This window comes from Haemorhous mexicanus, chromosome 14 (assembly GCF_027477595.1).
Source record: "Haemorhous mexicanus isolate bHaeMex1 chromosome 14, bHaeMex1.pri, whole genome shotgun sequence".
Taxonomy (NCBI): Eukaryota; Metazoa; Chordata; class Aves; order Passeriformes; family Fringillidae; genus Haemorhous; species Haemorhous mexicanus.
Genome location: NC_082354.1, coordinates 15562056 through 15572119, shown reverse-complemented (window position 1 = coordinate 15572119; position 10064 = coordinate 15562056). Strand labels below are relative to the sequence as shown.

Sequence of the window (10064 nt, the reverse complement as noted above, 5' to 3'; positions counted from 1 at the left end):
GGGGCAAGAGGTGGGGGAAACAGTCCCTTAGCACTGGCCCAGGGCTGCAGGGATGTGCAGTGGTGGCAAGGATTGGGAACAGTCAGGAGTGTGGCTTGGCACAGTGCTCCATCCTCATCCTCATCCTTATCCTCATCCTCCTCGAGCAGGAATCTGCTTCTCCATCTATCTCCTGAGCAGCTCTGGAGCTGCCAGGCACTTGGACAGCAGACGGTGACTGCTGCTCATCTGTAATTAATTGCTGTTAATCACCCTGGCAGCTCGAGCCACCACACGCGTGCGGGCCTGCTCGCTCCCGGCCATGAGAAGTAAAACCTCTGGAGCTGCACCCAGGACCTGCGGTGCTGTCCAAACCCTGTCCTGCTGGGAAAAGTCTCCCTCCTTCCCAACCCCTTCCTGGGAACCCCTGAACCCAAATTCCCTCCCCCCTGCAGGCAGGGCACACACAGGTGTGGTGACATGAGTGCCACTGTGGGTGCCCGGCACCCGCAGCTCTGTCTCCACCTGCCAAGGGCAGAGCTCGGCCCCAAGGCAGGCAGCGGGTCCCCAGGAGTGGGAAGCTCAAGCCTTGCCCACCACCCCAAACATATTTCCAGAGCTTTCTGCCATCCTGCACCGCTGGCAGTGCCTTCTCCCAGGGTTCTGCCCATCCCGCATCCCCGGGGAGGATGTGCAGGGAGCAGGTGGAGGCAGGGTACCCCGCGGGGCTGTCCCCGCTGTCCCCGCCGTGCCGAGCCCCCGTGGCCGTTGCCTGGCCCCGGTAGCGGGGCTGGAGGAGGAGCGAAGAGGCCGCTCTGGGGCCGGGGAGAGCGGGGCACACAGAAGGAGGAAGAGCGCGGCCGCCGCGGTGCCGAGCGAGCAGCACCGAGCGGGGGGCGGCCCGTGGGACGGACACCGAGGGCATCGCGGTGGGCACTGCGTGACCCCGAGCTGCCGCCCCAATGGGGCCGGTGTGACCCACCGGGGAAGCCCAGCAGCATCACGGCCCCGCTCCAGCTCGGCTGAACCCCAAAAGCTCAGCTCGCTGCCCGCAGCACCCCACAGGAGCCACGGGAGCCCCGTAGGGCGTCTGAGAGGGACGGTGAGTGGGTCGGGTGAGGTCGGACCCCTGGGTTCCACCAGCATGGCCTGTCCTCGCACCAGGGCAGGATGGTGGCCCAGGGCCGCTTTTGCTGTGACCTGCCACCAGGAGAGATGCGCTTGCTAATCTGCCTTGTGTTCCCTGCAGGCTGGAGGCTCCGTGATGAGGATCATCCGGACCCCCAGCCTCCCCCAGCTGCCCCCCCGGTGCTCGTGCCACGCTGCCCGGCCGCAGGGCACCCTGTCCCCATGAGCATCACCTCGGTGGCTCCCTGTCACCCACCGGGACCTGCAGCCAGCGCCACGCTCGGGTGCCGGGGATCCGGTGTCCCCACACCACCTCCTGCTACACCAGCCCCAGCAGCCCCCGTGACTGTCAGCGGCCCCTGCGGAGCTGGATGTGGCGCTGGGACGGGAACACGGCTCGGCAGGATGGCGGCAGCACGGTGGTACCACCGCGACATCAGCCAGGTGGTGGCCGAGGAGCTCCTGGCCAAGGCTGGGCGGGACGGCTCCTTCCTGGTGCGGGACAGCGAGTCGGTGAAGGGGGCATATGCCCTGTGCCTCCTGTGAGTCCCTGCCCTGCCTCTGCCTGTCGCTTCTATGTCTTTGTCCCTTGCCTGCCTCCCTCTGTGCTTCTCCCTGCTCCAGTCAGCACCAAAAGCTCGTGGAAGAGCTGCAGGGATGTGGGTGGGGTGGCAGCTCCCTGGTACCGAGGTTTGAGTGATCAGGATCAGGGCAGTGGAGCCGTGTCCCTGGGACCAGGATGAAGGCTGGGCCCACAGCCGTGCCCAGCACCATGGCTGCTGAATGGGTAACCCCAAATCCAGGGCACACTGAGCTGTTTTGGGCTGCCTGCTGGCCTGTGAGCACCTCCCATGCTGGGAATTTGGGGCTACAGCCCCCAAGATGGGGTCTGTTGCCATCCCCACCCCTGGAACCAGGTGTGCAGCCCCTGAGAGCACTGCTGCCTGCACCCTTCCTGCCCTGCACCCTTCCTGCTCTTCACCCTTCCTGCCTGTTGTCACATGTCTGTGTGGGCAGGTTTGGCAGGATGCACCCTCTTTCCTTCACTGCCCTGGCTCTTTGTGTGGGACAAATTGCAGATTTGGGCTCTGGGGGTGCAGGGCACGAGCCAGAGTCCAGGCTGGTGGCACAGGATGGTGGCACAGGCTGGGATGGGCGCTGACCCCACAGGCAGCAAGGCAAAGGCTCTGCCTGGCCCAAAGACACGGTGCTGTGGGTGCTCCCCCAGTGAGTGCTGGGGAAGTCACAGCTGTCCCAGAGCGGTTGGGAGCAGGGGGACACTGCACATCCTCCTGCAGACTGTGAACTGGGGTGATGATTTATTTCTAGAAATGCTGGCTCAGGTCCTCTTCCTGCAGAGGGGACGGGGTGTTTGTCTCAGGGCTGGGCCCCCAACACTGCCAAGGGCAGCAGAATGGGGCCCTCATCTGCTCTCTCCAGGTTCCAGAGGCACGTCTACACCTACCGCATCCTCCCCGATGAGGAGGGGCTGCTCTCCGTGCAGGTGGGTGCACCCCTGGCCTGGGCGTGGGCAGGATGCAGCTGTGCAGGGCCCGGGGTGCTCGTGCCCCTCCCCTGCGAGGTGGCATCAGCCTGTGGTTTGTTTTCTGCACGAGCTGCAGGATGCGGGTGCTCTGCAGCCACTCCAGCTCGGGAGGAGCTGCTTTTGCACAGCATCCCGACACTGTCCCTTCCTGCCATGCCTGGCCACACAGCACCATGGTGCCTGTCCCCACGCGGGGTCTGTCCTCGCTTCAATGTCTCCTCGGGGTTTCTACTGGTACCCAGCTCTCTGCTGCTGCCCTTCCTGCCCCCTAAAAAGAGCATCCTGGGTGCCCGCAGGGAGCATCCCTGTCTGCTGAAGGAGGCTGATGTCTCCATGCTCCTCCCCCCGTGGGCCGTGGGTGCGGTGTCCAGCTGGCCCTTCCAACTCACCCCGGGCACATTTTGAGGAACAGACCCACCGGGCACAGCAGGCTTGGGCTGCCCTGGCAGAGGAGGGGATGTGATGGTTCTTCCCCCGCTCTGCCTCCCCAGACCATCCAGGGCATCCAAGCCAAGTGTTTCCGCACCCTCGCCGACCTGATCGGTGCCTACCAGCACCCCAACAACGGGCTGGTGACCCCGCTGCTGCACCCCGTGCACCGGCCGCGGCCGGAGGAGGACTCGGGTGAGCCGGGGGGGACCCGGGGGCTGTGCCAGGCTGGGAGCGGAGAGGGACCCGCTGAGCTGCTGACTCTGCCCACAGACGGGGAGGATGCCCGAGGCTGGGGGCACATGGTGCCGTGTCCCGGCGCTCCCCACTCCAGCCGGACCCACATCCCGCAGCAGCTGCACCAGAGGCTGCAGGAGCAGGTCCACAGCAGGTAACGCACCCCTGCCCGCCCCGGGAGATGGGGTGGTCGTGCCCAGGGGAGAACCTCATGTCCACCCCTCTCGCAGCCCGGCCAGTGACTTCATGGGCTTCATGGCCGAGTACCTGACCCACCACGTGCACGACCTGGAGGCTCTGTGCCACGGGCACCCGCAGCTGCGGCACCTCAGCACCGCGCTCGCCACTGCCTGCCGGGCACTGCACAGGTCAGTGGCCTGGGGACGGCGGGGCTGGAGCGGGGCCACCGCCCGGGGCCACGCACCTGGGTCCCCGTCCCCTTTCTGTGGCTGAGTGTCGCGTCAAGGCACTGGAAACGCCCACACCGCCCGTTCTCTCCTCCCCTGCAGTGAGATCGACTTCACGCTGGCGGGTCTGGAGACCCTGGCCAGGGTGTTCGACCCCCCTGTGTCCCCACGCAGCCCGGCCAGGGAGCAGGTGAGTGCCCCCACAGCCCCCGGGGACCTCCACATCTTGTGGAGCAGCCCAGACCCACAGCAAAGAATTCACCACTCCAGTGCCACCGTGCTGCTCCAAATTTATCCATCCTCCCCTTCAGGGCTTCCTGAACAGCGACCCAGACCTGGAGCTGCTCCTCAACAAGATCTCCACCGTCAACCACCTCCTCTCTTCGCTGGAGAAGAAGGTGCCTGACCCCAGTCATGGTGCAGGGGGAGGCACAGCTCCACCTCCTAAATTAACCCCTCTGCCACCCCAAGCTCTGGTGGCAGCACAGCCCAGGGCTCCCAGCTGTCCCAATGCCCCCAGAACACTGCCTGTCCCTCTGACAGGTGCTGAAGTCGCTGCAGGAGACGGTGACAAGGCACAACCTGGCACTGCCCAGCGTGGCCCTGGCCCCCCTGCCAGCTGCCAGACCCCTGGCCGAGCAGAGCTTCGAGGTGAGCCTGGGGACACAGAGGGACCCCGGTGTCACTGCAGGGCAGGGCAGGTGTGGCGACAGCTCAGAGCCACGTTCCTGCGTGCAGGTGAAGGTGGGCAAGTCGCAGCGTGTGGCCCTGACAGTGGACGTGGAGTCGGGGACAGTGACTGTCACCAAGCGAGGCAGCGGCTCCCCAGAGGAGGTGATCCCACAGGATAAAAGTAAGGAGCTGCTGCACTGCTGCTGGCTGCCCCTGGCATTCTTTGGGGCTGTAGGGTTCCCTGCCATAGGCCTGATGCCACAGGGATGGGCCACATGGCCTGCCACACCCCACAATGCCCCGTGGTGGGAGGTGGGGTCACCATGCCTCCCTGACCCTCATCATTCAGTCCTGCAGCTGATCAAGTACCAGAGTGTGCAGAGCAAGGTGAGGCTGGTGTGTGCACGTGAGAGCCAGAAGAGCCTGAGCAGGGACTTCATCTTCCCCAACGCGCGGGTGAGCGGCACCGCCGTGCCCACGGCGTGTCCTGGGGGAATATGGGAAGCAGCAAATCAATGGTCTCAGGACTGTGACCACCTCCGCAAGCTGGCTCCTACACCTGGGGGTGATGCCCACCTGATCCTGGGGTGCTGTGCCCCCCATCTCTCTAAGACACCCTCACCACCCTACAGAAGCGAGAGGCTTTTTGCCAGCTGCTGCAGCTGATGAAGATCCAGCATTCCAACCTGGACGAGCCTGAGATCATCTCGGTGTATGTCGGGACGTGGAACATGGGTAAGGGGCCTGGAGAAGGTGGCCTTGTCCTGGGAGGTTGTTTTGGCTCTTTGTGAGCCTGGCTGGGTTTTGGGAGGTGTCTCAGGAAACCTCAGGTCCGAGCTTGTGGTCAGTTTCAGGAGGAGGCTGGAGAAGAACCAATCTGGTTGCCATGGGCTTTATCTGTCCTGTGGCAATCCACTCACTTGGAGGGTGCTGGGGAGACAGAGGAACAGGGATATCACAAGGATTTTGGGCACTAAATCCCAACACTAGTCTGGGATGCACACAGCTGATCCATGAGGCTGGCAGGCAGCTCCTGGAGATGGGCAGGGCTGTGCTGGAGAGGAGCTCGGGACGCTGGCACGTCCCCTCTGTGTGACCCATGTCCCTGCCCGCAGGCAGCACGCCCCCACCCCGCTCCCTGGCCTCCTGGCTGACCTCGAGGGGCTTGGGGCGCACACAGGATGAGACCACAGCCTGCATCCCCCACGACATCTACGTCATCGGCACCCAGGAGAACTCCCTGGGCGACCGCGAGTGGGTCGAGTTCCTCTGCGCCTCCCTCAAGACCCTCATGGCCATCGACTACCGAGTGGTAACGGCGGGCACAGCCAGCCCCTGGCAGGCCTGGGGGGCTGGGAACCAGCAGCCATTGCCCCACAGTTCCTACCCCAACCCCCAGGTCCTCCCACACCCTAAATCAGCCCGGGGAAGATCCTGGGCCCACAGCCTCCATGAGTGCTGTCCCCAGGAGTCAGGGTTACGCTGACCTACCTGTGTGTCCAGCTCCATCCTCCTGGCTGTGGGGCAGGCAGGCTGACCCCTGCCCCACCACAGGTGGCCCTGCAATGCCTGTGGAGCATCAAGATCGTGGTGCTGGTGAAGCCGGAGCACCAGCGGCGCATCAGCCACGTCCACACCTCCAGTGTGAAAACTGGGATTGCCAACACACTGGGTAGGGAGGGGATGGGGCTGGGAGATGATCCCGAGGGAGGGGACAGCCTGAGGGCCAGCACAGGATCTCTGGGCTCCCCCAGAGCTCAGTGGTGGCACATCCCTACAGGGAACAAGGGAGCTGTGGGCGTCTCCTTCCTTTTCAATGGGACCTCCTTCGGCTTCGTCAACTGCCACCTGGCCTCTGGCAGCGAGAAAACCCACAGGTGATGCAGGGATGGGGAGGGTGGGGCTGCCACGGGGCAGGTGGGTGTCTCAGGGGGCTGGAGGAGCCCTGAGGGGCTGTGGGGCTGCCCCTGTCCCCACCTGGCAGGAATAGAATAAGAGTGAGGTGTCCGCGGCGTGGCTCATGCAGTGCTGCTGTCCCCCTGCAGGCGTAACCAGAACTACAGTGACATCCTGCACTCCCTGGCCCTGGGGGACAAACGTCTGGGGGGCTTCGACCTCACCCTGCGCTTCACCCACCTCTTCTGGTTTGGGGACCTCAACTACCGCCTGGACATGGACGTGCAGGTGAGACCCTGTGGGTGCCAGGCTGGCGACAGCGGGGGGAGAGGAGCCCGGGGGGTCACTGTCCCTTCCCTGGCACAGGACATCCTCACTCACATCGTCAAGAAGGAGTTTCAAGCCCTCCTGGCTGTTGACCAGCTCAACCTGGAGCGGGAGAAGAACAAGGTGTTCCTGCAGTTCAGTGAGTGTGGGGACAAGGGCGCTGCTCCTCCCGCTGAGACAGCGGCACCAGGGTCCCCACAGCCCTTCCCGTGTTCCCCCAGCCCTCAAAGGCCCCTCTCCTGGCACAGCCCTGCACGAGGTGCTGAGAGCCTGGGGGACCTTGGTGTGCACTGTGTGAGGGATGCCAGCCATGGGTGTGAGCCTGCTGTGGGGACCATGACACCCCATGGGACAGGCAGGGACCATGGCCCCCATGCCACCCGCGTGTCCTGATTCCAGGTGAGGGTGACATCTCCTTCCCTCCCACGTACCGGTACGAGCGGGGCACCCGGGACACTTACGAATGGCAGAAGTCCAAGCCCACAGGGGTGAGTTCCAGAGGCCTCCCTCCAAGCAGGACACCTCTGGGGACAGGGACAGCAGGGTGCTGAGGGGGCTGCGTGGCAATGCTCAGTCCCCACAGCTACATTAGCCTGTTCCCTACCAAACCAGGATCTGGGCAGGATGGAATTCACCTTTTGGGGTGCTGGGATGCTCTTCTGGGCAGGGGGACCCAGACCTGAGAGGCTGCTGGACCAGCTGCTTTCTCTATTTGTAGATGAGGATCAACGTCCCCTCGTGGTGTGACCGCATCCTGTGGAAGTCACACCCAGAGACCCACGTGGTCTGTAACTCCTACGGTGAGTGAGACCCTGGGGACACAGCAGTCAGGGGTGGCCAGTGCTGCCCAGGACCCCAGGGCTCTGGGACCCTCCCCAAGCTGCCCCTCCTGCCATCCAGGCTGCACCGATGACATCGTGACCAGCGACCACTCACCTGTCTTTGCCACCTTTGAGGTGGGAGTGACGTCGCAGTTTGTGCCCAAGGAGGGTAAGGACTGGGGTCTGTCACCTGTTGGGCCAGGTTTGGGGTGAGCCCCAGCACACCCTGACCTGCCAGGACCTGCCTGCAGCTCCCAGCTCCGGCCCCGAGGCGCTGGCCTGCATTGAGTGGGAGAGCATCGAGGTGATCCTGAAAACCACGAGCCGCAGCAAGTGCTACATCGAGTTCCACTCCTACTGCCTGGAGGGTGAGGGGGTGCACGGGGTGCTGGGCGTGGCTGTGGGGGTGACCTAGCCTGGCTGGAGCTGTGTGCCCCTCTGTCCCCCCCAGAGGTGCAGAGGAGTGGGGAGAACACCTCCCAGAACTGTGACATCCCTGGGTTCCTCAAGCTGAGCTGGTCCTCCAAGCATCTGCCTGTGGTGCGCAGCCCTGAAGCATCCTCATCCCCATCCCTGCCTCTGGCTCTGTACCCTGAGCCACAAGGGGAGCTGCAGCTGTCACCACCCCCAGGACAGAGCCTCCCTGTGCCCCCCACCCCGTGGCAGCCCCCCCAAGCCTGCTCTCTCTCTGTGCACAGCTGAACCCCATCCTGCCCGACCTGGAGTACCTGGGGGACCAGCACCTGCTCCTCAGCATCAAGGGCGTGGAGAGCTGCGAGTCCTACGGTACGTGGGGATGGTGACACTGGGGCCACCATGGTGGCAGGGGGATGCCAAGCACAGCCCCCATGTTACAGCCTGCTGGGTGTGAGGTTGGGAGCTTGGCAGGAGGGACCCTGGCACCCACCCTGCTCAGGGTACTGCTGCTCACGGGGGGCTGACGCTGTGCCTGCAGGCGAGTGCTGCCTCGCCCTGAGGTCAGCGATCGGCACCACGGCCCAGCAGTTCGAGACGTTCCTGTTCCACCGTGGGGAGGAGACGGGCTCCGTGCGCGGCTGGATGCGGGTCCGGGTCCCCCGGGGCCGGAGAGGCACCCGCGAGAGGCTCTACGGTAACGGCGGCCGCACGCAGCCCCCTCCTGGTGCCCTGGGCTCGGGGACATCCTGGGCCACGTTGCCCTTTGGCCCGCGGCCGTGGGATGAGGCCAGACCTCGCTGCCTTTGCAGAGTGGATCAGCTTTGAGGAGGAGGATGCTGAGCCGGCGGCAGAGCCCCCGACGTGTCCCAAGCCACTCCCGCAGCGCCTCAGGTACCCCAGGCGGGCTCGGCCGTGCCGCAGCCCCACACTGGGGGGATGCTGAGCCCTTTCCCTCTCTGCGCTTCGCAGGAGCCGCCCCCGCAGCCTCCCGGAGCCGGCCACCGGCTACACCAACCCTGCCTACTTCATCTTCGAGGGAGTGCCCAACGCGTGGCTCCCGGCCCCCGGAGAAGCCCCCAGGAAACAGGCAGAGGGCCTGGCCGGGGGCCAGCGCTGCCGGAGCCCCGCTGGACCGCGAGTCCCGTTACCCTCAGAGGAGGAGCCGTGGTGTGGCCGGCCCCGCTGTGGGCCACTGAGCCCGTCCCCTGTGCATCCCCTCAGTCCCCCGAGAGAGGGCCACCACAAGAGACCCAAGTCGGCCATCCTGACGAGGGATGCTCTGGGGCTGGGCGACTGCTCGCTGTATGTGGCCACTCACCTGAGCCAGCTGGAGCCGGTGTCCCAGCAGTGCAGGGGGGACAGGCAGGAGCTCCCACTGCGGCAGACCCGGCACGCCCTGGAGCCGCCACCGCGGCCCTCTCGGGAGGCGCCGAGGCCGCTCGAGAAGCGGGGAGCGCTCGGTGCCTTGGACCTGGAGGCTCAGCCTGCTCCTCCCGCAGACCTGCAGCCTGCCAGGATGTAGCGGCAGCTGTGCCCGGCCTTGCGCACCCTGGTGCCCTCGCAGTTGCTCCCTCCTGCCCAGCCCTGTTCAGACGGTGTTCCCGGAGGAATTTCTCTGGAGCACAGCTCCCCAGGCCGCTGCGCTGCTTCCCTTTGCTCTCACTCTCCAGAATAAAGCGTCAGGGCCTGGGTGTGTGTTTGCACACCTGCTTCTACAAAAGGGCAGGCAGAAAAAGTGCCGAGCCAGGTGAAGAAAACACCAAGGCATTGCCCCCCAGCTCTCCCCATCCCACGGGAACCCTGCGCATCCCAGCCCTCGAGGCTGCCCTTGCCCATCGCAAAGCTGACGGGTGTCACAGCCCTTGACCCGCCCGCTCTGCTCTGCCCGGCACGGGCAGAGGGGCATCCCCTCAAAAACACAGGGACACTGCCGATCGGTCCGGCAGTGTCCTGACTGCGCGACAAGCGCGATGGCCCGGTTTGGGGATACGATGCCCGGGCTGGCCTCAAGGTGGCAGTGGCCACCTTTGTCCCCAGGATCGCCCCTCAGGGCTGGGGGCCAGCGAACAGCGCCGCGGGCACTGCGGGATCCCGGGGCCAGCGGGGCAGGAGGGCTGTCCTGGGGCGGGCGAGGGGCCACGGGCCCCAGGGATGGGGGCTGTGACCCTCGTGGCTGAGGGACTGTGGTCTCCGTGAGACAGCAGC

At 65.3% G+C, this 10064-nt stretch overlaps 1 protein-coding gene across 2 annotated transcripts; it reads left to right on the top strand.

The window, feature by feature from the left end:
* The first annotated feature begins 773 nt into the window (after positions 1 to 773).
* On the top strand, positions 774 to 9579 carry LOC132333863 (phosphatidylinositol 3,4,5-trisphosphate 5-phosphatase 2-like). 2 transcript variants are annotated; one of them, XM_059859378.1, is made up of 25 exons: positions 1513 to 1649; positions 2548 to 2611; positions 3145 to 3277; positions 3356 to 3473; positions 3550 to 3687; positions 3829 to 3916; positions 4038 to 4124; positions 4270 to 4377; positions 4465 to 4579; positions 4748 to 4854; positions 5031 to 5133; positions 5514 to 5710; positions 5953 to 6070; positions 6179 to 6275; positions 6444 to 6582; positions 6661 to 6760; positions 7021 to 7109; positions 7340 to 7421; positions 7522 to 7611; positions 7694 to 7810; positions 7894 to 7982; positions 8141 to 8228; positions 8398 to 8553; positions 8669 to 8750; positions 8829 to 9579. In XM_059859378.1, exons 1-25 carry the CDS (start codon positions 1513 to 1515, stop codon positions 9379 to 9381), a joined length of 3195 nt encoding a protein of 1064 aa, XP_059715361.1. In that variant the 3' UTR covers positions 9382 to 9579. The 2 variants fall into 2 exon arrangements, with proteins under 2 accessions (XP_059715360.1, XP_059715361.1); XM_059859377.1 differs by lacking the exon at positions 2548 to 2611 and adding an exon at positions 774 to 1081 and having other exon boundaries at positions 1229 to 1649; positions 3145 to 3473.
* The last annotated feature ends 485 nt before the right edge of the window (positions 9580 to 10064 follow it).